Raw genomic sequence first — 27,629 nt, 5'->3', positions numbered from 1 at the left:
TTATTTACCCTTTGGTAGGGTGGGGCTTGTCTTCATTTTATGGAGGATGGCAGATCTGACAGATTGACAGCCAGTAACTGACGTGATTTGTTCAAGAACACTTCAGAGACAGAGCTATAGTGATCTGAACCCAGGTCTGAGTCAAACCCTTGCATTTTAAATATTTTTCTTTTTTCCCTTCCTTTCTGTCTGCCCATCAGTCTGTCTTTAACTGTATTCATCAACCAACAGTAGAGAAATGAGAAGGCTTTCTGCCTTACAAGGCCAGAATTGTGAATGGAGCTGACATGGCTCAGAGGCTCCCATGTCTAGAGACATGGGAGAAAGAGCTTTCTGGTCAGGGAGGGGTTGCGACCGGAGGGAGCTGGGAAGGGACAGGAGCCCCATCCAGCATTCCCATGTCAACCCAGGCACAACCTTCTCCCCTACTTCCCATGTGGAAAAGACAACACAGGCCAGAGCTCTCACCCACACAAAGCACAAGTGATCTGAAGCCCTACAAGTGCACTGTCCAACTCAGGTGGGCATTACAGTTAAATAGAAACTTACAAGTCAGTTTCTTGAGTCTTACCAGCCACATGTTAGGTGCTCACTATTCACATGCAGCTCATGGATACCACACAGGACAGCACACATAGAGACTAGCTCCACCAGCACATGGTGCTCTGGGAGGGAAAGAGCCCTGCAGAATTCTTGCATACCCCTCTCCTGTCTGCAGTGGGCACCGTGTTGCCTTATGATAAAAACCAAGGTTCTAAGGTCAGCTAACAAGCTATTTAACCTTGTTAAGCTCTAGTCTTACTTATCTATAAAAGGGGTAATACCTAACACAGAGTGAGCACAGTAAGAGTTGATACTGTGGTCCCCCTGTTTGTTACAGCCCAAAGATAAAGTCCCTGCAGGGAGACAGCCCTCAAGAAGATGAAACCAGAAGACACTGAGCAGCTGATTTAAGTATGGTTGGTCAGTAGACCGAATGAGATCCAAGCTGAACTCCACCTGCAGGACTATTAACAATTGATAGCATTAAAATCCCCTTTCTGCTCCTCCCAGCTGCATGGCCTCAGGCAAGGACAACCTCCCCCACTCTTTTCCTCACATGTAACAGAGGTAGAACCAGCTCTTTCATGGTCATCTTGGTTGACTAAATAGAAGCTAGGCACTTTATCAGGCACCCAACATGCCCAGCCCCTCAGGAGGACACCACCAGATGATGGCGCCAACAGCCCCTAATCACAGATAAAGAGAGTGAGGCTCAGAGACACTGATTCATCCATGGCAACAGGCAACAACATATCTGGGGTTCAGGATTCAGATCTCCCTGCTGGGGGGGGTCCTGGCCCACGGGGGTTCCCCCTGCAACTAAGAGTGGCTAGGCAAGTGCTGCAACACCTAGAGCTGCTCACCCTCCTTCCCTGGGTCCTGTCATTAGCTCCCGGAATTTCCAGACTCCCCAGAACTGAGCAATACACTCAGGACAGGCGTGGTGCCCAAGTGCTGACCATGCCACTATGGCTCTAAGAGAACCCGCAAGCCAGAGGAGGACCCCCAAGGGCTGAGGTCTGGAGAAAGCCAAGCAGCCATCACAGGAGGTGGCAAGCATCCTCCAGGGGAACCAGCCACTGCAATACTCATGAGCTGAGCAGCTGCCCTGCCAAGGCCCACCAAACCTGAATCTAAACCCACTTTGGCGCTCATGTGTACCTTGAAATCAGAGAAGAACCACATCTGTTTGTTAACTGGTTACTGGCTCTAATAGAATGAACAGGCTCTCTAAGCACTAGCAGGAAAAGACCAAGTGGGGAGAGGAACACAGGCATGTCAGACAAGTTAAAGGTACTTTGGGAAAGGTAGAACCAAGATGCCAGAAACAGCCAAAAGACAGTGCTCCTGGGACAGGTGGCACTGGCTTTGCTGGGGGAGGTACTCTTGGCCTGGAACCTGGAGGGAAGGAGGGAGGGTGGGCCATCCTGACAGGAAATGTATAAGCAGGTCAGAACTGACTGATGAGCAGCTGAGCACAGCTAGGGAGAGAGCGTGCAGGGGCCAGCTGAGCCAAAGGCTGTGTTGTAATGTGCTCTGCTAATTCTCTCTACACTTTTTTGGTTGCAAGTGATGGGAAAACCAGCTCAAATGGGCTTCACCAAGAAAAGAAGCTGCTGGCTCACCTAGTTCTTTGTGTGACTTAGTAGTACTCCCTACCCGTCTGGGTCTCACTACTGAGCAAGCCATCACCAAGCAGCAGAACCCAACAGTGACCTACTCACATCTTCTCCCATTTGAGTCTCTCCAACTATCCCAGCAGAGTGCTAAAGTTTTCATGGGCTCTGATTGACCACAGGCTCATCTCTGAACCAATACTAATCAGGAACATGCAGCCCCATGATTGGCTAGTCCCTGGTAACTAACCATCCACTGGACATAGACCAGAGGGAGGTCAGGAAGGGAATGCAAGGTGGGTGCACCAAGCCTGTGAACTGTTACCTGCCACACAGATCAGCACCGAGGACAAATCAGGCCCAGGGCCACAGCCTCCCTAAGGATGGTATGTAACCCTCCTGAGAACACTAAGGCTGCAAACCTAGCCTCATCCAAAGCTGCACAGTGAACAGCAGAGTCAAGCCTTCAACTCAGTTCTGCCCAATGACTAAGCTCACGTTATTGTTGTTGTTGTTGTTTTTAATCCTGGCCTGAGGATATGTTAATGATTTTTTTTAGAGAGAGGAAGGGGGGTGGGGGAGGGAGAGGGAAGGGAGGAGGGACGGAGGGATAGGTAGACAGATATTGATGTGAAAGAGAAACATTAATCAGCTGCCCTCCTTTATGCAACCCAACCAGGGATTGAACCAGCAACCTAGGTATGTTCCCTAACCAGGAATTGAACCCTTAACCTTTTGGTGTACAGGACAGCAGAGCCCAAGTTTTCCATTCAGAGAAAGACTGTCTTCTCCACTGTATAACACTCAAAGAACTCAAACTTTATCCAGTCAACCACATGATCCCAACAGAGGAACGAAACACGCCAGTCTGTGTGTTTAGGCGACATGGAGGAGAGAGCAAGAGACAAGGAGACTGGCTGGTAAGCGGCTGCATTAGACTTCCCTGGAAGTCCCATTTGCAGGAAGAGAGTCACCGCGCAAGGAGAACTCCAGGGTGGCTCTGGGGTAGTCCAAAGAGCCATGGCATGAACAACTGACGGACCACAGCATGCCAAGGGCAGAAGGGAAGATGCACCCACTCTGGAACAGACTGCTTACACATCCAGAACAGCAGTCAGCTGGGAGCAAGGGTCTAGGTGCTGCTGGCAGCCATGGCTCTGAGAGCACCGGGGGAAAGTCTTAAGAGCCATACAGGGGACAAGCAGTGGGGGCCAGGGTAAAGCCAAAATGCTCAGGGGGGCAGAGGTACTGTGGGCAAGGGATGTGGAGAGACCAAAAAGGCCAAACATGGCAAGTTGCAGGGATGCCATGGGATGGCAGACACTCCTCAGCGTTAGGCCTCAGGCCTCATTCATTACATCAAAGCACCTTCAGCAGTGACTGTGCAGTGGGCACTAAGGATGACACAGTGACCCAGTAAGACAGCCTGGAGTGACAAACACAGCATATTCGTGTGCCCAAGATTGGTTCATCTTATAAAGCAGACGCCACTTCCTATTTCCCAATTTGTGGGAGCCCACCACTGACCAGATAAAAAACCATGTCTACACTATTCCTAATGCAGGAGTGTCATTTCCAGGGCACAAGCAGGTGCCCACTCCCCTAACTGTGAGCAGGGCCGACAAGTTCACCAAAAGCCCTAAGAGAGCCTGACTCCCAACCCCAGCCTAGTGTCCCCAACATTTCTGTCCTGCCACATGGGAGGGCTACAGCAGCTGGGGGCACCTATTGTTTTTGTCTGCACAGCAGACCCTGCTTCTGTTTGCAAGCTCCTCCCTGACTTCCTGTGAGTGCTGCCACTTTGGTATAAGGTTCCGTTCACCCTACCCTCATATCACCCACAGCGATTCTCCAGTTTTCAAACTGGAAGCAAGTGAGTGACTCCCTTCTTCTTCAGTGGCCTAGCCTTCAAGAGGTCAAACACAGGAGCTACTGCGTTTCCCACATCACAGATAGGCACACACATAGGAGGACAAAAAACAGAAATGTAGTTTCCCTCTCGGCTCTCCTATCCCAATTTCAATGCCAATGGCACTTTGACCCAGCTATGAGAGGAGGGTAAAAGTTACAAGCAAAGGCAGAATAAGCTCACATAACACATTACTGGAGTGTGTGTGTGTGTGTGTGTGTTGAGGGGCGGGGAATGATGCTTCTTTAGTAAGAAGTTTAGGCTCCTAAACTCAAAGGCAGCACTGGCTATTGACCAACTTTCAAAGTCAGATATTTAAATGCTTGAAAACGCTCCTCTAAAATAGAAGTGAAAGTGAAATATTCACTCATGAAACCCTTTCCCCAATCTTGCCTGAAACTCAACAAGAGGTCCACTTCTACCACTGCCAGACTGTCGGCAACAGCAAAGCCCGAGCAGACATCACCAGCTTCAGGGTGCCAGCTGATAGCCAGGTGGGAAAAATAGAGAAGGGCATGAAAATCACCTGACCTTACCCCTCTTAGTTACCTAAGAGGAAGAAGCCAGGCCAGGATATGGTTACCTAGGTTAACTGGGGGAGGAGACAGGCAAGAGGAAATGGGCAGGACATTCAAATCAGAGCAGACCTATCAGACCCCGACCAAGGCCTGTCCATGTCTCTGAGCCCAGAGGACAAGGTCTCCAGAGCACAGCTCTCTCCTGGGTCACAGGTGCTGCCGTCTCACGGCTACAGGAGGCCTGGGTGGTCTAGGCCACCAGGAACATACCACCTCCTCTGGACAGGACTGGGCCAGGCAGTTACTGCAACACGAGGACAGCCCATGGGGACAGGAGAACAAGCAGCACTGTGGCAGGCTCTCCTGGATTTCTGAGTGCTACTCAGCCCATGATGAGAATTAGAAGCTGCAACCCAAATCTGTGCAAACACAAGGTAATAGCAAGCTGCCTAAGTGTGACTACCAGCAAGTCAGAGTCTGTATGTTCAACCAGAAGTAAGGGGTTACTCAGAACCCAGTGCTATAACCTCACACCACCCACACCACACCACCGATTGCTCCAGACCTCACATTTCAGTTATGCCCATTTTACCATCTGGACCAGAGTCTCCCAGCCCCAACACTTCACCCAACTATTTTGATGGTGCTTTCACACCGAAGAGGTGATTAAACAGCATGCATCCAATGGACACTGCCAGCTTGCTCCCTGTGCCCCACTACTCTATTCATCTACAAAGGCCCCTGATGTCTCCGGAGGCATCCCCACCATCAACACAGCCTACTAATTCCAGCAAAGCCTGAAGGCACCAGGAAATATCTGCTGTGGTTTCTGAGAAAGAATCACTTGCTCTTTCTTCCCTGGGATGGTGTTCCCCAAAGGTGAATCCTGAGCTGCAAAGGCTGGAGGAAAGACACCACACTGAGTGACAAGCGCCAATCAGCTCCTCTACTTTCAAGCTCTTGTCACAAGCACAGGGCTACCCTCCGTCTGTGGGAGATCTGCCATCAAAATTAGTAAAGGAAGTAGAGGACAGGTGCTCTGCCGGCAACTATCTTAAACCGAAAACTGGAGGCAAACAGAGTCAAATAATCATCAGAAAGGGTGAATTTTCTGTAGCACATACCTACATACAAGTATCACTCACTCCCACAGAGAACATGAAAAAGCCAGCTTGCCAAATGCACGCCCAGCACAGATGCAAGATGAACTCGGGAGGTAAAGTTCGAAGTGGCTTCTAGGAGGGCTAGCCTTAAGAGGCAGGCAGCTAGCTAGCTACCTGGGGATCACCCAGGGAGAAAGAGGATGTGGCCACAAACCTACCTCCTAACCTGGGTTGGGCTAGAGACCTGATGGCAAAAGGGGTCAAGAGAGCTAAGTTGGGATGGGGGGAGGAGGTACTAAAATAAACCACTGAGGGGACAAGAAGAACCCAGCCCCCAGTGTTTCCAGGGAGAGCTGTGGTCAGCTTGGTGGGTCAGGGTGCTGCCCAGAGAGCCAAGTGTGACCAGGGGTGTGGGTCAGGGATGGAACTGAAGATGCCAGCAGGACAGTGGGGCCACCTACTGGGCCCTCAGTGTGAGCCAAAGTCACATACACCTGAGTCCTCCACCACTAACTCACCTGACTGCTGATACCCAAACCACAGAATCAAGGCCATCCCCTATAAAAATCACTCTGTGTACACAGCAGATGAGTGACCAGGGTCTCCACAGTAGCCCTGAGGCTAACCCATCGTAGCTGTGTCCTGGAAAAGCATCATCTACTTTCTGACCTTGATGAATGAAACCCAGTGGATAGGAATGTCCAGAAAGGGTCCAGTTTGTCACATGACCAAAAAAGGCCAAAATGTCCCAAGGTGGCATTTGAACAGTATCTCCTGGAAATCTTGCAGGCAGGGATCTAAGATCATGAGCCATCTTTTCTGTCAGGAGTAAAAATGCCAGCCAAGAAACAAAAAGGAAGAAATCACCTCCTATCTTCTTCAACCTGTTCAAGAGAAGCACAAAGCATTTCTTCCCAGCCCAAATAAAGATGTCCACAGAGGACTCCTGCAGAAGGATCCAAATCCTGCCTGGTACCCACTGCACTGTCACAAAGACATGGGAACCATGGCATGTGGGTGAGGACTGGGAGGTGGGTTCCAATCCAGCGCAATCCCTTCTAGCAGTGTGCCCGCTGGGCGTCAGTTTCCACACTGGCACAGTGCCTGCCTCACTGGGTTGCTGTATTAAGTTTTGAACACGCAAGAAATGCTGACAGTACAGCACCTAATATTGGCTCAGTGTTGACGGGCAGTTCCCAAGAACAGTCCTTTCCACAGAAAAATCAACCAGCATATGAGCACCCTGTTGCTACAGAAGTTCTAGATACACAGGGAGGAACTCCCGGCCCTCCCACTACCGGGGAGTTTGCAGTCCAAGGACAACTCCATCAACAAGACCTGTTATCAGCAGGAATTTGGTGCCTGAGGGAATGTCTTGGATTACAGAAGGAAAGCTTTCTGGAAAGGGATGGCAGTGTTATGTGTGTGTGTGTGGGGGGGGGGCGGCAAACAGGTGGTGCAAGGTTCCGACCCTAAGTATCATACACAGACAAGGTCAGCTTGCAGATTTAAGTAGGTGCTGTTTGGATGACAAGATACAGCTTCATTTCAGAGCATGACTAGATTAGCTTCTGTCCTTGAATTTTCTCAAAGTACACCTGTCATTACGTGGGAGTTCCTGAATGTTTCTGATCATTAAAATGGATCCTGACAGACAAAAGGTTAGGAGCAGCTAGGCTAGAAGACTTTTAAAGGGGGAAAGGCTGTAGGAACTGGACAAAGAATAGAAATAAAAAACTTCACATTTAAAAACACTTGGTGTCTGTGAGGTTAAACCTCAGAAGATGCACTGCAGTCCAACTTTCATGCTGGGCGCTGCCTGTGTGAGGGTGGGAGGCTGCTGACATTAAGCCTGCTGGCTTCTGAACCAACCAGCACAAGGATTAGGCCCCGAGCTTCCAACAGCCTCCTCTGCAACAATGGACGTTCAGAGAAGTGAAGTTCAGAGAAGCAACTAGGATGTGAAGCGCTCCACAGCATCCTGAGCCATAGTAAGTGCTCAGTAAATGGCAGCTGTTCACTTCCTAGCCTCCAATGGATAGAGACAGGAAACTTGTTCCTGCAGTGCTAGGAACATTCCAAGGCTCTGAACCCCATCTGCCTGGCAATAGCACTTCACCTGACATGACCCATCTCCTTAGTGGGCACCACATGCAGGCACAGAACCTCACAGATCAGGAGTCTGGGTCCAGATGAAGGGCCTGGGTATGCCTGCATCCCAGCCTGGCACGGTGATCCCCGGCTGTCTCCAGCCAGCTGCAGCAATCCTCGAGAGCTTCCCAAAATGCAGTGAGGCCTCCCTCCCGGCCAACTCCTGCCACTCCCTCATGGAAAGCCACACAGAGCAAACCTAACACTTGTGTAAGACAGCACTTCAAATACCTAAAACCAGCCACCAGGCCCTTCCTAGAACCTGATACCTGTCCCATTCCCATCCCGCTGCTGAGGGGGCCAACTACTCAAGACTTGCCAGCTATTACTCCAAACTTTCTGATCCCCTGGGATCAGGGACAAACCAAGAACTGACTTCCTGAACCAGTAAAATTTTTTATTATGAAAAGTCAAATGATGAAGTACTCTAGAAAGCTCTTTCTCCTGCTCTTAAGAATTCTGAACAATCTTTGAATAAGATGCATGAAGAACTGCTCCATTCGCACCTAAGAGCTATAGCCTTGTAAGGCTGCCTTGACCCCAGACCCCTACCTCCAGCCCAAACAGTCCATGTGCACACTCTATGCCTGCCCTCCTCCCTACAAGGGAAGCTCCAGGTCCCTGGAAGGTAAGGGGCAAGCATGTCCAGGTCTGCACCCTTCACATCCAGAGAGCATAAGCACTGGCTAGAAATGTTTATTCAACTGCTGAACCTCCATTTCCAGTTTTACCATATTGTCCATAAACAGTGTGTATCAGTTGGTGATTGAGATGTAAGTGTATTGCCTCCCAAGACCTGGAACTTATTTAGAGAGTAATTTTAAAGATGGCATGTAGAATACTGATAGACTTTCTTTATGCAAGAAAAGCTGCCCAGTTCATGAAACTCTATGTCAATTCTTGCTCCATTCTACATGTGTGCCTCCAGAATGAAAAGGAGCTGTTTCAGAAGGGGACTCTGAGCACAGGCACTCTGAGGCTGAACTGAAGATGCAATGCCTACACTGCCACCCACTGAACCACAATCTCAGCCACCCATTATGACAACTAGCTGCCCCAAGTGGGCCATGTGGACTCAGAACAGCCTACCACCAGTAATAAAGAGAAGAGGTGTAACTTCTATTGACAGAAACAAAGCTCCAGCTTCCAGAAAACAATTTACAGTTGGGGGTTGAGCAGGACACCAGAGACCTGCCCACTGGACTACAGACACCCACAGAGAGAGGTGGGGGCCTGGTTCTGGTTAATCTGGAACTCCATCTCAGCAGTCGCCCACCGAGACACCAGAATCAAGTCACACAGGCGAGCCTGCTCCCCTCCTACATCTGAATCCGAGTTTGGAATCCTCGAGGTGTGTATTTTGCCGCACACAGCTGTATCTTGAGTCTAAGAGCCCAGGTGACCATGAGGCCTTTTAAAATTGTACCAGGACAAAAACCGCTTCCCACAGGCTGATCCTGGACTGTCCTCCAGTCAGGAAAACCCACTCCGAGGAAAGCCACCTCTGAGGACCAACCAGAGACCTCCGTGAAGATGGAATATAAAGTCCACCTTCTTCTGAGGGAGAAAGACTCACAAGGACACACACTGGCTTCACAACAGACACTTGTTACCTGACTATTTCTCACAGTCATAAAATGCAACACTGCTCTCATCGGCCTGACTACAGTATGAAGAGCAAAGACAGGAACATCACTGAATTTGGGAAGTTTAAGTTAACATCAAAAGTGCTATAATCTGGAAGCAGAAAACAAAGCCAGAAAAAGACTCATGAAAACGCCACAACAGCCAGTAGATGCCACACCATGGTGTGTCTAGCCCAGGATTCTGTCCAACAGAAACCTTAAGATGTTGCTGGGACACACCACCTAATATCGTCACCCTGTTTGTTAGATCTGGGCAAATCTAACCCAGCTGGGAGTCACATATAAACTTATGTGGGAGAGAAGAGGCTCCCACAGCTTCTTACTAGCTCAAGGACGCTGTCTTCTTGGGTCTCTTTAGAAGGCATCTCACCAACTTTGAGAGCAGTCCAGTGGCATTTAGAGTTGGAAGCACGTCACTTAGTAACTTGGGGCAAGGTCCTAATATTGGGGCAGTCACCTCACATGAAGTCAGAGTAAACAAAAGCATCTTGTCCTCTCCTGGACACAGAACACACTAAGCAGCACATACAGCCACTGTGCAGACAGGGGAGATGCCTCGCTCAGACCGCCTCCCTCTCAGGGCTGGTGGGGGAAGCAAGAGACACTGTTAAAGCGCTGTACAAAGTCATGTGAAGTGTGCATATCTTTGCTATCAAAAGTAAAAACTTCTAAAACAATTCATGTCAGCCTCGGTTGCCCTTTCCATACCCCGAACCATGAATCAAGAAGGAGATTTATGGGATGTGTATTCCAGAGTCCCCACTTCTACTTTGCAGGTGAGGAATTGCAGCCCGGGGAGCCTAAGCAGCACCTTAACTTTCAAATTCCTAGGTGGGAAAATTATCCTTCTTGCATGTCTCTCTGCAGAGGCCCCTTGGTCAGTGCTTCTTGGCACCTGATGTCTGCAGAACCATAGGAAGAAAATCATGTCTGAAGTTTCTTGCTGGAAAGCCTGACTTCTGGGAGGCATTTACAATGGTGTCCAGGGCGAGTTCAAGTCCCTCTTCCCCACAGTGTCTTCTCTGGCCTCTTCTGCTCTGAATACAGGAATGCTCACCTGCTTGGTTAAGGCCTGCCTTGTGCTGTTACTCAGCTTGTCACATGGCTGCAGTACACAGAACACCATCTCAGTCAGACCTTTTCTGAGATGCCAGATGAACATCCATGTTCCTTATGGCTCTACAGAAGTCCACATTAGACTATTCCATGACTGAACCCCCAGGCCTGTAACAGTCACAAGGGCTTTTTCATAAAAGAAGACTCCAACGTTAAGTCCTCAGTCATGGGTTCAAGTAGGATTCTAGGGGTGAGTCGGTTTAGCCTGCGCTTACAAGGTACACCTAATGCTTCTGCTCTAGAGAGAGAAGATAAATGAACCGTGCTCATGAAGCCTGCCTTCTGATCAGAAAGACAAAGCCTGAACTTTCAAGAAACAATGAGCATCCCATACAAGCAGGAACCTAATCACCGGCTGAGGAGACTGTGCTGGGGTGGACTGACTCTGATTTCTGAGTGGGAGAAGACACCACCCTCAACTTTATCCATAACGAAGCAAGATTAAGCTGGAACAAATGCCCACACTGCACATCAGAGAAATTGTCAACACTCTGGACTGACACACCATGAGAAGAGTAAAGCCTCGACTGTTCTGGAAAACTGTTAGTAGCTTTCTGAAAAGGAGTGTAGAGGATTTACTTCAGTATTGAGTTGGTAGAAATTACTAACTCTGAGACTGCTGCCATAGAAATTCAAATACCCCAGAGGCTAGAATATAGAGCAAAGAAGTAACTTTCCTCGTAAGAACTCCTTTGTCAGCAAATGTTACAGCCCCAAGTTTTCAGATCCTTGTGGATATTAGGTCGGCCCCCTGACATTGATTTTTTAAGCAAAAGCTGTTTGTTAACCATAACTGTATGTCTATAAAGACAAGCATTACATGACACAATTCTGTGTCGCTTCTCTCAAAAGAGGTTTAATTTTAGTGTTGGCTCTTCAACCCTGTCCCCATTTTTTATCCATGAATATCTTAAATATGTGTCAACTAACTATCCAGAAGTGGAATTCATACCTGGATAAGGCAGAGAAGAGCAGTTGTGTGGCAACAGTGCCTTGTTGAAGCCACCTCAGTCTCACCTGGGCCCATGTCAACAGAGAGTAACTACAACCCAGCAGCACTGCTGGACGCTTCTCCACCAGCGACATATTCCGCCACGACTGAGTTTTTATGCGCGGTTTGCTCCATACCCTGCTCCAGTCAAATGATTATTAATGATGTTCACGAACACTAACAATGGTAGCATTTAAAGAAGGCACTTTCATCATTGCTCATATTCAAAGAGACAACTTCCCAAATTCCATTCATCACTTATGTTAGTAGGGCTGTTTGCACACCCATCACTAGAGTCCCCCAAACCAAGACACATGAAACATGAATTTTATGCCAATGTAACAAAGCCACTGGCTCATATGGATGTAATGTTCCTGCATGTGCCAGGATACACGAAACTGCGATATGTTCCCTTCTCCAGCTTCTGGCTAGCCCTCTTCCTCCCCTACTCCTAGGAACCCATCTTGATTATACCCGCACACACACTGGAATCCCTGAGGTCACTGCCCCACCTAACCTAAGAAATCATGACCACCCATCAAAGCACCTTCTGATCCCGAAACTCGCCTGAGTGGTGTTACGGATCAATGCTAACCTCTCAGCCACTCTCAGATTCTCCTAAAGGCAAACAAGCACATGGCATTCAAGAAACTACACTCGGACCTCACAAAAGATGCAAAAGTCATCAAGGCTTACGTTTTCATGTCACTTGCTTTATTCTCTAATATTTCCGGCTTGAAAATTGTAGCAGAACCAGTTACTGCAAAAATTCTGGAAGGTTTTATATAGCTTGTGCCTACTCCATCCCCAAAATCCTAACAAAAATGTATACAACATTTGTTAAAGGCAATTTACACCAAGTCAATCTTAATGGGACCTGAGTACCAAGAATAAGAGAATTACCTACGATTAAGATAAAAGCAGACCATAGCTCCTCAATTTCTACCAAAACCGCACAATCCAACGTGAATTTTTTTTAAACAGCTAAAACTCACTAGGAGTAACTAGTCAAGCTCACATAAAGGAAAAGCAAAAGTCCCAACACTGAGAGAAACCCAAGTTACCTGGCCAAGCCCAAGATGGTATTTTCTTCTATCCCATCATGTTAAAAAGTGATCGCAATGGCTACTTCCTGGTCTCCCAGCACATTCAGGGGCGCACTTCATACCTGGATACCATCTTCCCATTGCTCACCTGCTCCTGTCACAGGGGAAAATGACCCCTATCGCCAACAACCCCTTGGAGAATATGTGAGAACAGAATAAATCTTCCCCTAGACACACAGAGGGGACAGGGGAGATCCCTATGCAAACAGTAGCCTCGGAGAAGGAACATCTGAGGAAGCAACACCCTAGGGTTAACCCTGACCTTCTAGGTCACAAACCACCAGGTGGGACCCCCAGGTATGGAAAAAGGACAGCGGAAACAGGGTTCTTGGGGGAAAGAGATAGAAAAGAATCATCTCTAATTCCCTACCAAAAACCAGGGCTCTGGCTTGGTCAGAGACGCAATGAGCAGTTGAGCCCAGAAAGGCAACATGAAGGATCCCACCTTTCCCAATATCGTCTTCCGTCGGCAGTGACCCCAAGAGGGATCCGGCGAAGGCACGTCCACTCGCAAAACCCAACGGCCTCTCCAGGCGCCCTGGGTTCCCGTCTAGGGTCAAAGAGGGCCGGGGGTTTCCCTCCGAAGCCAAGGTGCATCCAACCAGGAGGAGGAGGAGGACTTTCCTGATCACCCAGAAGGCTGAGACACGGATGGCACACGGGCTCCCCGAATTCTACCCCAGACACCAGTTGCTCTCAGCCTTTCTTCCTCCCCTCCCCCCCGCACCCCGCCGGGAGGGCTTCCCGGGGGTCTCGGGTCTCTGGGGAAGGGCGAAGCGGGTAAGCTCCATCAGAAACAGTGAGGGTCGTAGAGCTGGAGCGGGAGAGGAGGCAAGGCTCTGTCCTCAGATCCGTCTGCTCTCTCCGACCAGGCCGCGCGGAAGCCTCGGCCTCACGTACCGAGCGCCCCCGGCCCGGGCCCGGGGAGCGAGAGGCTGAGATGGCAGCGGCTCCCGTGGGAAGGTGGGCCTCGGACTGGTCCCCCGGAGCCCTTAGGTTGAGGGATACTGGGGAGGGGGAGGGTCACGGGCCCACGAGGCCTCAGTCCTGGCCTGCGCGGAGACTACTTACGTTGCTCTGGGGGTCGATGGCCTGCAGCAGCCGGTCCCTGATCTGCTGCGGAGACGCCGGAGCCGCTGTCATTGCCTGGGCGAGGCGGGGGGGGAGCGGCCGGGCCAGCGGGCGGGCGGGCTGAGGCGGGGGACGAGGGTCACTCACTCGCCGGCCTCCGAGAGCGGAGCCTCATGTTCCCTGCGGCGCCGGGGGAGGTGGGGGCGCGCGGGGCGGCGGAGAGGGGAGCCGGAGCCGGGGCTCAGGCCCGGGGCGCCGCCGCCACCGGAGGAGGAGGAGGAGCTGCCGGAGCCGCCGCCGCCGCTGCTGCCGCCGCCTCGAGAACCAAACTCCAGTGAGCTGCCCCCGCGCGGAGCACTCTGGGTAACCCGCGCCGCACGCAGCGTCGGCGCCACGCTGAGGAGGTTGGGAGAAGGGGCGGGCGGATACGCCAGACCTGGGCGGGGCCACTAGACGGCCCGCCCCGCGCCTGAACGCCTGCGCACGCAGGCGTACCGCCACCGCCAGCCCAGCCCCACCCTCCGGCCTGGTGAGCCGTTGGGAGGCGGTTGGGAGGGGTAACGGCTGCCGCCTGGAGGCTCCGCCCCCGCCCCCGCCCGTGTCTAAGGAGGTCCCCGACGGAAGCGCGGGGAAAGCGCGGAGTCTTTGAACACTGTGCTGCTGGCAGTGCCTTAGAGCTGCAGTGCAAGGAGGGTGGCCGCAGGACCTCTTTCCAGGGAGGAAAGCCTTCCCCGCGCTGACGGAGGTGACGGGGGTTGCGGGCGGGAGAAACGGCCAAGTTTTCCGAGCCCAGGGACCGGATTCTTCCTCGTCCCTGCCTGGATCAGGATTCCTGGGGGTGAGGGAGACGGAAGTCCACATTGTGTTGCGCGCGGAAGGGTGTGCCAGGAGGCCCCATCTGAGTCCCTGTCATGTTCGGAAAATCGTAAGAGAAGCCTCTCTTCGAGGATCCGCCTCCTCAGCTGCAAAAACCTTGAAAGCCAGCCTTCTGAGCCGATCCCATGGAAGCAAACGTGTGCCCCAGTAACAGTTGAGACTGGATCATCGTAATGTAGGGCCGTTCTGTGCATTGTAGGGTGTCGAGCAGCATCCCTGGGCTCTACCCACTAGATACTAGCAGCACGCTCTCCAGTGACGACGATCAAAAATGTCTCCAGTCATTGCGAGTTGTTCCCCCTCCCCTTCCCCTCGGGCCGACAGAATCTCCCCCTGTTGAGAACCACTGGTTTAAAAAGACCCACCCTGCTTGGCGTGGAGGCTGGAAACCTGAAACCCTCATTTTCTGAACCAAACACTTCCCAAAGGTGGGAACTGAGGCACGAGGTCACCCAAAGTAATAAGTCAAACCTAGAATTGCTAATATAAAGTCTAAGGGTTCCCAATCCCTTGCCCCCCACCCGCCCCCCTTACTGCCTCCTTTCATTGCTGACTTCCTCTCTGGAAGCTCTACTAGAAATACTGAGAAAAGGGGTGGAAAGGCAGACTGAGTGGATTATTAGCCTCAGCCTCCGGAGAAATAACATTTTTGGTTGTTACAGGAAGACCTAGATTTAAACAGGAGAGAGGCAGCTGATGAGAAACACATGTGCCCCTTGGATCTATGCTACACCTGTTAGTCTTGCATTTGTCATGCTTCTGGGAAGCATTTTTATTTGCAAAAACGGCTGTTCCGGCACGTGGTTGTGGCTGTTTCTGCAGATGTGAAAAGTTTTACATCACACTTGTAGGAGAAATTAAACACAGACAAAATAGTTCTCTTTCAGTTATTCTTCCAGTGAGGTGCTTTGTGTTCATGGTCCAAGTTGGAAACGCACCCACTTTGAAATATTCTTCATCTCACTTGAGACAACATAAACAAGCTCTCCCCAAAGTATAATCTAGTCCTGCCTCTCCTTTTAATTTCTAACTAGATGTATAGTATCTTATTTTTAATCAAGGATTACACTGGGGAACATTGGAGATCTTCCTTGCTGACTGTCATCAGTCTGGCTCAAATAAACTAAAAAATTCTCTACAAAAAAAGGATTATACCAAAATAAGCAACATTTTGCATGGGTCAGGTTATTTAAGAAAACTGGAAAGCATTCAACTTACCTACTCTTAAAAAAAAACATTAAGATGACAACTCCATGTCTCCAGTAGATAGAAAAGTGCTATTAAATATTTGTGAAATAAGTGAATGAACATCTCATCAGATATACCATAGCTGTGCACACCTCCAGACACATTTATGTAGTGCAACTCCACAGACCTGGCACACAGAGGGGCTCAATAAATATTTAACAAAAAAATATTTTATTAAATAAATGTGCACAGGAAGATGCATGTGTGTAACGAAAATATTTTCATTATAACAAGATGCCACAGGAAATGGTTATCAGCCTATGATAAGATCGGTTTTGTTATACATCATTTCATTTAAAGCTGCAGAACCTATCAACAACATTGAAAACTTACTGATACACAAAGTATGCTTTATCACAGTAAAGCTCACCATTAAACAGTCTTGAAAATCTTAGGGCACAGCTTCTCTTAAGTCCATGATAGATAACTGTAGTTCACCTAGCCAACTTTCTGCTTTGGAGAAGAGATACATGAAATGTTACGCAAAGGTGGGGCTCAAGGTAAATCCTCTTGCATATCATGGGTGATATGTCCCTAAATGATTACATTGAGCACTGGCCCCACCATCCTATGGGCACGAGATCTTTTGTGCTTGCAATGTCCTTGGTAAAGCTGCCTCATCTTTTAGCAAGGTGGCCCCCAAACATTAGGGAGAGGAAGGTAGTTTCAGGAGCCTGAGTGCTTGCCGGTGCAGTCGTGGCAGGAGTGGCAGGAGTGGACTCCTCTCTTGCCAGACAAGGGGATCACAGCTACCACAACTTCACAGGACCAGTCTTCAACAGTGACACCACGTGGTGGCAGGGAGCAATAGCAGGGAGACGGCTGACCTGAAGTGAAAGCAGCTGTAGCTTTTGACACAAAACCTGGGAGGTGGGCAATTTAAAGGAGAGGAAATTTCTGGACTTACCCCAATAATGTATGTGAGTGTTCCAGCGATTAATAGGAAGACGAACGGGAGCAAATCCACCACCCCACTTTGACCCATGTGTTAGCTCTGAGTTTAACAGTCTGGTGGAAATTTTTAAAAAACCCCTTATGTATTAACTCATTCAACCATATCAATGATCTCAGAAGTACCTAGAGATGGGTTTCAGAGTCCTGCTTGGTTTTACAGCAAGTCCTGTTTACTCTAAAAGTGAAACCAATTCCAACTGATTTTGAAAAGCCCTTTGGTGCCACTGCTTTTAGGAAGGGCTTCAAAGATAGACTGGAGAACTCAATTTTTATCATGCCTCCAAGCAGGGGGATACAAAGATGAACAAAGCCTGCTCCTGAGGATCTAGTTGTGAAGCCAAACAATGGAATGGAGTTGTGGAGGGCAGGGGGGCGGGTGCACATTAATACAATACTCTAATTGTACTCTCCAAGAAAAGCGCAGCAGGAACCCCAAGGTGGAGAAAAGCCATTCTGGACAGGAGGACCCGGAAAGATGTTTGACAAGGCATTCAGAGTGTTTCCATATGTTCATACCCTCTGACCCAGTGTTTCACAACTTCCAGAAATGTATCCAAAGGAAGCAATCAGATGCAGACACACGCACATGTAAAAGGCAGTTCACAGCAGCATCACTTATAAGAAAAAAGGGTGGAAGCAACCTAAGTGTTTATAGTATGTAAATAAATAGGATCAATTGGTGGAAACGGGAAGGTTAGAGACCACAGAATTATGTAACTCCAACTGGGGCAGTGGTCTTGTCTTATGGATGTATGCACATGTAGAAACTCACCAAACTGTACATTACTATAGATTAAAATGTGAAAATAAATAGAAATAAAAGGACATGTAGACATAGATAGATGGATAGTAGCTAGATAAGCTAGCCACATGAAACCAGAAAAACCTAAAAATGTCCCCAGTGTCAACTGATAAATGGAACACATAAACTATATACATTATCTTAATTTTAGTTTTATTAACTATATATACATATATACATGTTGCATAGAAAAAATACTGGAAGGGGAGAAACCAAAATGTTTACATAAATTGTTGATGACAGGGAGAAAAATAGGTGATTTTTCTTCTGACATTTCTGCCTGCAGGCCCACATTTCCTAGAACACACATGGTGCCTCCTGGTTCCAGTCTGGGATCTTACTTCCCTGAGCCCCTTAGATCAGGTGGGGAGAGACTTCCATCTCTGTGTAGGCAGGGACCATGGATCTTGTCAGCAGGAATCAGTTACTAAGGACCTACCATCCTCCCTCATCACCCCCAAAAGATTTCAAGGATGGAATCCCTTGATGGTATCAGCCGGGAAGGGGTTGGGGGGGTGGGAATGAGGCAGGCTAGTAAACCAGGGCAAGTGGAATCAGGAAACCGATAGTCAAAGGGCCAAGGAGTTTACAGCCATCTAGTAAATCGAAAAATCCTATCTTCCCTGACCAAGGACACTTAGGAGTAAATGGTTTCCACTTTCCCTCTCCAACCAGAGGGTAAATAGCTTAAATCTAAGTGGTGCCATTTGTGCCAACTATACCCAAGGATGGATGAAATCAGAGGAATAAATCTCATTTTGGTGCATGAGCATAATGCTGATGAATATTCTGTTGAGATCTCCCCTTAAGACCTCCCCCTAAACTCCCACCCTTTAAAACCCTCTGGCAAGACCCAATGCTTATTCGTTTGTTCATTCTCTCTCTCTCCTTTCCCTTCCCCCTTACCCCCCCCCCCCAAGGGCTTGACCTTTTCCTTTGTCTCTCCTAAGCTCCCAAGGGCCTTTCTTCTGCCTCTGTGACTTGTTTCCCGAGCCCATGCAACCCAGCTGGCTCACTCCTACCACCTCTGTAACTTTCTAAATACCCTTTCTCTTATAATTAAAAAAAGAAGAAGTGGCAGCCTGGCAGCATCTGTCTTCGCAGTCCTGGGAACACTGAGCCACCATGTCAGAATCTGGTGGCCAGGCTGGAAAGCATGAGGGAGAGGTCCAAGCCTCTAGGGGAGAATAAGGAACTAGAAGACAGAGAATACTGAACCCCAATCGTCTAACCCCAGACGGCTGGGCCACCCATCCTGGCTGAGACGCCAAGCATGTGCCTTGTCCAATTTCCTGCCCACAAAAATATAACTAAATAATATATTTTAAGACACTTTGTATTCAGGTCATTTGTTACGCAAAACTAGCTGCGACACTGCTATTCAATCCTCAGATGACCCACAAAGAGGAGCCTGAGGCTGAAGGATGAGGAGATCCACCCTGGGCTACTTAGCCCCCAGGATACCCTGGGATTCCAGGCGGGATCTGGTCTGAACTGCTCTTTCTGCCTCCATGGCTACTTAACCCCCAAGCCCCTCTTGCCTCCTGTCTGTCTTTGGCCACGTGTCCCCTGCACTCCTATCCTCTCCTGAACCCATGCCCTGCTCCAATCCTCTCACCTGCTGACTGCTCTCTCCTCCAATTTGCTATACACATGTATCCAGGCAGTTCTTTTTCATGTTTTAATTTATTTTTTTTATTTTTAAAAAATACTTTAAAATATTTGAAGGGAGGGAGAAAGAGACAGAGAGAAATATCAATGTGGGGGAGATACATTGATTGGCTGCCTCTCACATGCCCCCAAGTAGGGCCCTGGTCTGCAACCCAGGCATGTGTCCTGACTGGGAATTGAACTGGCGACCTTTCCACTCCTACGCTGGCACTCCACTCCATCCACTGAGCCACACCAGCCAGGGCTCTTTTTATTTTTGACTTTGATTATCTTCTCTATTATAGTGACCTTCATTCAGTTAAGTATGGGATAAAGAATATCCATGTATAAAAACAACACAGCACATATAACCACACACATACAGAGGAAATAAAAGATCAATTCTTCTTCTGACTCCGCTTTTCCATGCTGCCCTTGCTTTTTCTAGGAGCTACAGGGACATTTGTATCCATCCCCTTTTCATTTATATTTCATTCTTCAGAAAACAAACCAAGTAATATATTTTGGAAATTATAAAACTGATTTGTCTGTTTGGGTCTGTAGTCACAAAATTATTACTTTTCCCTTTTCTTAAAGACCTCAAAAAACTTGCTAAAATATCACGAAATGTATTTGCTCAAATAATCCAATCACTTATTGGATTATTCCTGTGATTAGATTATTTCTCTGTGATGGTCTGCTTGTTAGATTAGAGGCTTTTACACGGTTTAGTGCAGTTTTATATTCTCTCAATTACTCTCATGAAGCAAAGAAACAAAATCAGTAACTTCTAATTCTCTAAAAAATGATTTTGATAAACATTTTAAGTGTCTACAGAAATAAAATAAGATCATTTTTTTCCCAGTAAAGAAACTGTAGGGTAAACCATGAATTTGTTGTGGCTTTCACCAGGACTGGCCTCTTCTGCTCCAGACATCCCTCTCCAACACATGGTCTGAATCTTGACCCCTGCTCCAGAAACTCAGTGGTCTCCCACTTTGTCTCACCTAAGCCCTTGGACTTTCCAGGCTCTCTTTTCACATACCACCCACGACACACATTTCCTGTGCTGCCCACGTTCCTGGCCAGCCTTATTTCTCACCGACCCTAAGTAAGTTTTCTCTGCTCTTTTTACACTGGTCACCTAACTACCCCACTAGGTGACCTGGTTCTTGCTCCTAGGATTGATCTCGTCAAATTCACATGGCTGGATTTTTGGCACGTGAAGACTCTGGCCCAGAACCCAGGCTTCCCAGATTTGCAGGGAAGCACATGAACCAAATCAGGTATAAGCCATTTCCCTGAGGAGCAGACAAAGGTCAAGAGACAGATGTCAAAAAAATTAACAGGGAGGCTGTAAAGAGGGCAGGAAGATGGAAGCAGACAGAAGCCACAATAAAAGACCCCAAACCGACAAATGGAACTTCTCACAAACACAGGGATCAAACTGAGCCCCAAAACAGGAAGCAAGATGATGAGAGGGAACATGCTCCACAAGGCATTTCCTACAAACACAACATAGGCTTCACAAATCCTAGGCAGTACCTGGGCCTAAGCCATCCCTGTCACCAAGAAACTGATGCTCGGGGATGGGGGTGGGGGTGGGTGACTCCCCATGGAAAGACAGGACAAGGACTGACAGCACGGACCCAGGGTCTCTCCCCACCATTCATTCCAGAATCTCAAAGCTCTGAAGGCTACAACTTCCCTTAAGTTTGTAACAAAGCCATTCAGTGTCAAAGCTTGTCTTAAGTCATTTACAATTTTTGCTTGTTTAACTTCGAGTGACTTTTGGATGTTTTGCAACAGAAATATCACTCTGATGAGCATGCACTAGTCCAGATGCCCTGGAGTGTCCTGTCACAAGTAGGACATGTGGCTGAAAGTGGGAGCTCTGAATCTGGAACTGGCTCTGGTGTCCGGGCTTTGGGGCAGGCCACAGCAGTGAGGACCTCCTGTGTGCTGGGGACATGCCACCTGGCTTGGATCAGGAAGGAAGGGGCCATAAACTAAGGAGGTGGGTGGCCTCTAAATGCCGGAAAAGGCAAGGAAAGGGATTCTCCCCCACAGCCTCCAGAAGGAACCAACTCCGCCAACACCTTGACTGTAGCCTAGTGACACCCATTTTCCATCTCTGGCCTCCAGATCTTTAAGGTAACAAGTTCACGCTGTCTTAAGCTGTGAGGTTGGGGGCCACTTGTTATAGCTCCCCTAGTGAGACTGGGCAGGCCCTTGACTAAGAAAGGCTTACATCCTCTCCTTTACATGTAGCACTGCCCAGTTAGAGCGTTCTGCAATGAACTGAACTTGACATGTAGCTACTGTGACTGAGGGGTTGGGGTTTTAGTTTCAGTTAATTCAGATGGAAACTGAGAAAACCACATGTGATTAGTGGATACTTAACGAACAGCATAGGCTGTCGATACTCAAAGTGTGGCCCGGGAACCGGCAGCATGAGCAATCCCTGGGAGCTGGTTAGACGTGCAGAATCGCAACCTGCTAAATCCAACCCATACTTTTCATCAAGACCCCCAGGGAACTCATGGGCCACCAAAGCCTGAGACGCCAGGGTAGAAGGCACCATCCACTTCCATATAAATACTTTACAATGGAACATGAGGAGGCAAATCCCTTTGTAGCAGTTCTCAGGGTCAGCTTAAAAAAAAAAAGTCATGCCTTGAAGCATACTATTAGCCAAGGAGATAACTAACAGCTGCTGAATAGGTCAGACCCTTGACCATCTGTTATATGTAGACTGAATTGTGTGCTCTCATAATTCATGTTGGAGTTCTAACCCCTGGTGTGACTATATTTGAAGACAGAGCCTTTAAAGAGATAACTAAGGTTAAATGAGGCCACAAGGGCGGGCCTCTGAACCAATGTCACAGGCACCCTTACCAGAAGAGAAATACCAGGAATGCACAAAGAGAAAAGGTCACATAAGGACACAGCCAGAAAAGGTGGCCATTTAGAAGCCAAGGAGAGAGGCCTCACCTCAACCCTGCCAGCTCCTTGACCTTGGACTTTCAGCCTCCAGAATTGTGAGAAAATAAATGTCTGTTGTTTAAGCCACCCAGTCTGTGACATTCATCATGGCAGCTCAAGCTGCCCAAGACACCATCTCATTTAAGCCTCATAAAACCCTACCAGGGATGTCTTTTAATAAAAGTAATGACACGGATGAAAACAACGCCATTCACTGAGGGCCTGCCCTGTGTCAGGCAGGTTAGAGGCACATGTCAAAGCTTTCTCCTTCACTGTCACATACCACAGAAGAGGACGTGGAGGCGCAGAGAGGCCACGATGTTGCCCCCCGAGGCACTGTAACAGAGCCCAGGTCTGGGCCAGACCCCCATCTTCCTTTTTGCCACAACCCTCTTTTCCACTTTTCCTCAATTTGTACACTAAACTCGTAATTAAATGCAGTGAAGCTTTATCCCCCCTAAAATAACCTCTACAACTTCCCCAGCATAGTCTATAGTCTAGACTCCATACTCCGGGAGCCCACATTCAGCCCGATGAGCTCAGGGCAGGCCTGCATGGGGGGCCGTACAGACTCAGAGACCTAAAGCAACCATACAAGATACTATGAAACTAAAACGTTCCAGCCAAAATTGAGTCTTGGCAGATGGTCATGTCCTAGGCCAGTATCCTTCTTGACAAAGGTCAATCTTTACCTTAACTAGGCCTGTCTATTGTCTTTTTTGCACCTACCATCACTGACCTTTGGAATGCCAGGTGATTTCCTTTTACCAGACCCCTGAGGCATGATCTCCTACCAGAGCAGGACACCCCAGAGGCCCTCATTGTCATTGTTATCCCGGTCATTGTTAACTCACCTATGTAAAAGAAGTGTCTATTCATTTTTACTTTTTATCCAGTTCCAGAGCTACCCACCCCACTTCCCCATTTCGCTTTCTCCTGCCTTCCTAATCTGTCACCAGTAGACTTCATGTAATCCCTGTATGTCTTCTTTGACTCTGGTATATAAAATAAAGTGGTAACTGCCATTCTCTGGAGCATTTTCTCAATCAGAGATTTTGCTTTCTGGCAACTGTCTTTAGTTTGGCTCAAATAAACTCATTAAAAATTCTTACAGGTTTGGACATTTCTTATGTTTAGTTCTATTCTTGCAGCTCAAAAGCAGCCACTGATGATACGAAGATGATTGGGTATGGCAGCGATCTAATAAAACTTTATTGACGAACAAAAAAACCCATGACTTTCCTTTCATTTCCCTGCAACCATTTACAAAGGTAAAAAACCATTCTCCCTTCTGTGCTATGAAAAGGCAGGTGGTCGGCCAGACATGGGCAGCTGTGTGCCAACTCGTAAGTCAATACAAAAAGAAAGCCACAGAGCCGCTCGCTGAACTAATTCTTGCCATTTCTTTTTGTTGAAAAACGTGGACTTTGAATTTCTGATTTGCTACAGACCCTTTGCCCAATGTCTCATCCATGACACTTGCTAGTATCAAACTCTTACTTCCAGAAATGCTCAAGGGCCAGAGAGGGGCCTGAAGCTAGCAAGTGCTTTTCTCTGCATAATAATTTAATGAAAGTCAAGGGAAGGGTGGAAACAAAACAAGTCAAATTTACATTTTAAAAAAAAGCATGCCTTTTGCTTTAAGCACAAAGAGCTTACATCTTTCATCAACACTGGAAAACATCAGGAGGTTTGTCAATATTTCATAAACTTAAATTTGGTTAAAAAATAATGAAACAGTTGAAATGAAAAGAAAACGCTTCACCAATGAGTCTTTCTGGCTTTTCAGATCTAAGCACTTCAGAGGACAGCCAATCTCATTATCACTTCAAGCTGCTGCTCAGAGACTAACAGGGAGGCCAGGAGGGACCTTGCCTCTAACCACTGAGACATAAAATTGGGTTTTGGTCTATTAAATGTATCACCTGCAAATGGCTGGCTCAGTGTTCAGCAAGTCTGAAAAACATGTTTGCAAATGTCTTTATTAACATCCAGGCCACAAGGCACACAAATTATTCCACCTGACTGGCTTTGGAGAGATGGGGCACCTCGAGATTCTCCATCACTCCCTTGGCTAAGGGGCTGGCAAGTGTGTCTTATAAATGGGTCAGACAGGCCATACTTCCAGCTCTGCAGGCTAGATGGTCTCCAGTAGCAACTCTCCCCTTACAGCAGAAAAGCAGCCAAAGTAGCCACAGACAACACATTCCCACAGGGGTGTGGATGGCTGTGTGCCAATAAAACTTTATTTACAAAGCAGGCTGCCTCAATGGTTTCCGGTTTCTACTCTAGAGCAGCTGGAACTGAAGTGCTATGAGAAACCCACACAAAAGAGGGATGTGTTCCATTCTCAAGATGACGAGGGTGAAGGAAGCAAAAGGTTCCCAATATGAAACCCCCAAGGGGGTGTTCAATGTGAACCCTAAAGTCTGCAGCCAAGGTAGGTGCTGAAGACTGAGGCCTTCTCTTTGTTCTCCAGGTACAGCCTCTCACCTCGGCAGCAACTTCAGATAACACACTCCAGAGCAAGTAGGGGGCACTTATTATTTNGATGTGTTCCATTCTCAAGATGACGAGGGTGAAGGAAGCAAAAGGTTCCCAATATGAACCCCCAAGGGGGTGTTCAATGTGAACCCTAAAGTCTGCAGCCAAGGTAGGTGCTGAAGACTGAGGCCTTCTCTTTGTTCTCCAGGTACAGCCTCTCACCTCGGCAGCAACTTCAGATAACACACTCCAGAGCAAGTAGGGGGCACTTATTATTTAGATGGTGGTTAAGATCCTTCTGGGCCAAGGGGAAAGCCAGCTGGTATGATGTCAACCGCTGTCACTTACACAAAGAAGCAGTTATCTGGGTGGGGCTGAAAACCTCCTTATTCAGAGGTTAAACTGAAGCTGCCTAATATCCACCCTGGACGAGCTGATAAGAATCCAGAACCAAGTCCTTTGGTAGGTGTGTATGAATAAACATAGGTACAGAGGAATAAATGATTGAACAAATGGAAAATAAATAAAGACAAGGACATAGGCTGTCCAAGATATATTTTTCTTTGGCATCTTTTAGCCTGAAGTTGTCAAGGTGGATCTCTTGTTAATGGTGACCTCAAAAAGCCACTAGGAATATACACTGAGATGTTCACTGCAGTGTTATTTACAACAGACCAAAACTGGAGACAACTCAAGTCTCCATCAGTTAGGTGGTTAAATTAATTAATATATCCTTACAATGGCTTATCTGCAGTTATTAAGAATGGTATGGTAGGAAAAATACAGAAACAAGCTGTATTATATATTTTTTCTACAATAAACATGCACTGATAGTTAAGAAACTAAAACAAAATAAAATAAATGAAAGCCATAAAGCCACAATGGTGGTACATAATAATGTCACCTTCTGGAGTGCTCCTGGAAGTACCAGTGAGGGAAGCCAGTGAAGGTCCTATGTGACAGCTGTGACACATGTAACAGTGGACAAAGTACAACTGAATCCAGTGAGAAGGCCTAGCTTAAAGAGAGATTTATTGACTCTGCACAGTCATTAAAAATGAGAACCACGAAGCCATTCTGGCAGCCCAGGAAATACGAAGGAAGTGACGCTGCAACGAAAGCGGCAAAGCCGGAACTGCCTTCCCCACTATGGGAAGTACGTGGCGCACACCGACCGGCATAAGAAAAACACCGAATAGAGAATGGGAAGATGGGTCAAGATTTTCCATGCTGGAAGTTGTTTCCAACTTTTTAAATTGTTGTGATCGCCCCTTCATGGCGCAGGTGTGGACTGAACGAATGAATCTAGGTGAGAAGAGAGAAAACGTGGCAGTGAGGAAACCCACAGGTATCGAGCGCTCACCCAGAGCTGGGCATCTGCTCAAGAGCCCAACCCAAGTTCGAATTCGCCAAACCTTGTAACAAACCCAAGTGAGTGTGACTTTCAAGCCCATTTTAGAGATATGGAAACTGAGGCTTAGAGAGGGGAAGCAGTTAGCCAAGGTCCCTTCAACAAGAAACAGAGGTTAAATCTGACCCCTTATCTAACTGACCCTGAACATGAGCACTTAAATGCTGTAGGACCCTTTGCACCCAAAATTCAACCTCTGATAAGCTTGGGTACCAGTAAGCGTTCCTGAAAAGCTTCCTAAGGATTCATGATATGCGGTTTTAAAATGTACTGCAGGCTCCAACATGCATCCCCCAAAGCCACCCTGCTTATGAGAACTTAACAATGAGATAATAGTACTCTGGGAAAAAAAATACAATTATTGAAACAAAATCTCAATGACACCATTGTCTTCTCTGAGAACAATTCATTCCCATAACACACAAATAAATGTGTTGCCTCATTGAAACTTCAGTGTGAATCTGAATGAGGCAGAGGTTTCCTCACACCATTCACACAGCTTGAAGAATGACCAGCCACGATTTTGGCACGTCCATTCTTGCTCCAAGAATTCAGGCCTAGGCAAAACTAGACTCAAGCTATGCACCCTGATACTTACAAACCATGGGGAGATGCCTGGCCAGATTTGACAAAGGAATAAACTACAGAAGCAATGAAGCAGAATGACGTTAGCTGAGCAGTAGTACAAGCAGACTTGACCCTGGTCTAGTGAAGTCTACCGTTACCAATGGTCCTTTCTATCCTAGGTGCAGCCAGGTCAGAGTCTTATTTGTCCATCCTTGTCCAACATTCATTGAGCAGAATCCAAAAGGAAACATTGTTCCTTTTGGACAGCCCCCAAAATGAACCCTAGGTGTTTCACACAGCCTAATCAACATGACTCAAGTTAGAAGTCAACTTCTTGGTTGAAAATGTAAAACAAAAGGTCTTTTGGGAAAATGAGCTTCATTTTCAACGCTCAATGCTCACTTAGTTCTAAAAGCCTGCGTGTTGGCTTTTTCCTCCCGCCAGGTTTACCTACAAGTCAGGATTTCAAAACCCATAACAGACAAATCAAACACCTATGGGATCCAGGTGCTGACCACCAGCATTTCACTTCGGCAATTAAACCAGACTCTCTTTCAAAGCTTCTGTGCAAAATGCTCAAGTGAGACTCATTATTTTTTAAACCTTGAAATGCCCCACTTAAAAAACAGACCCAAAAACCTCAAGCTTTAAGAACTAGGTCCTAACATTACCACATAAATCGTTCTCACTCTAAAATTGTACAGCCCTGGCTGGTGTGGCTCATTGGATTGAGCATCAGCCTGTAAAATGGAGGGTCGCTGGTTCGATTCCTTGTCAGGGCACATGCCTGGGTTGCAGGCCAGGTCCCTGGTTGGGGGCTTGCAAGGCAATCGACTGACAGATGTTTCTCTTGCATATTACTTCCCATCTCTCTAAAAACAA

At 47.7% G+C, this 27,629-nt stretch overlaps 1 protein-coding gene and 1 long non-coding RNA gene across 4 annotated transcripts in view; both read right to left on the bottom strand.

The window, feature by feature from the left end:
* MED26 (mediator complex subunit 26) overlaps window positions 1-14,110 on the bottom strand; it is a 44,664-nt gene extending 30,554 nt beyond the window's left edge. The window contains exon 1 of one of the 3 annotated variants that reach the window (XM_037028622.1): window positions 13,771-14,110. In XM_037028622.1, the coding sequence (XP_036884517.1) occupies window positions 13,771-13,842 (72 nt within the window). In that variant the 5' untranslated portion in view covers window positions 13,843-14,110. Of the gene's footprint in view, window positions 1-12,657; window positions 12,959-13,770 lie in introns of those variants that run through there. The other 2 variants (XM_037028623.1, XM_037028624.1) reach the window with 2 other exon arrangements.
* Window positions 14,111-19,886: 5,776 nt separating this feature from the next.
* Window positions 19,887-27,283, bottom strand: LOC118975011 (uncharacterized). Its single transcript, XR_005063992.1, has 2 exons — window positions 24,992-27,283; window positions 19,887-24,778 (listed from the first exon to the last, which is right to left on the bottom strand). It is a non-coding gene; the product is annotated as an uncharacterized LOC118975011 (long non-coding RNA).
* Between the last annotated feature and the right edge of the window lie 346 nt (window positions 27,284-27,629).

Source organism: Sturnira hondurensis, unplaced genomic scaffold (genome assembly GCF_014824575.4).
Source record: "Sturnira hondurensis isolate 20B ecotype Veracruz unplaced genomic scaffold, ASM1482457v3 Scaffold0020119, whole genome shotgun sequence".
Taxonomy (NCBI): Eukaryota; Metazoa; Chordata; class Mammalia; order Chiroptera; family Phyllostomidae; genus Sturnira; species Sturnira hondurensis.
This window is presented reverse-complemented; position numbering and strand designations above follow the sequence as displayed.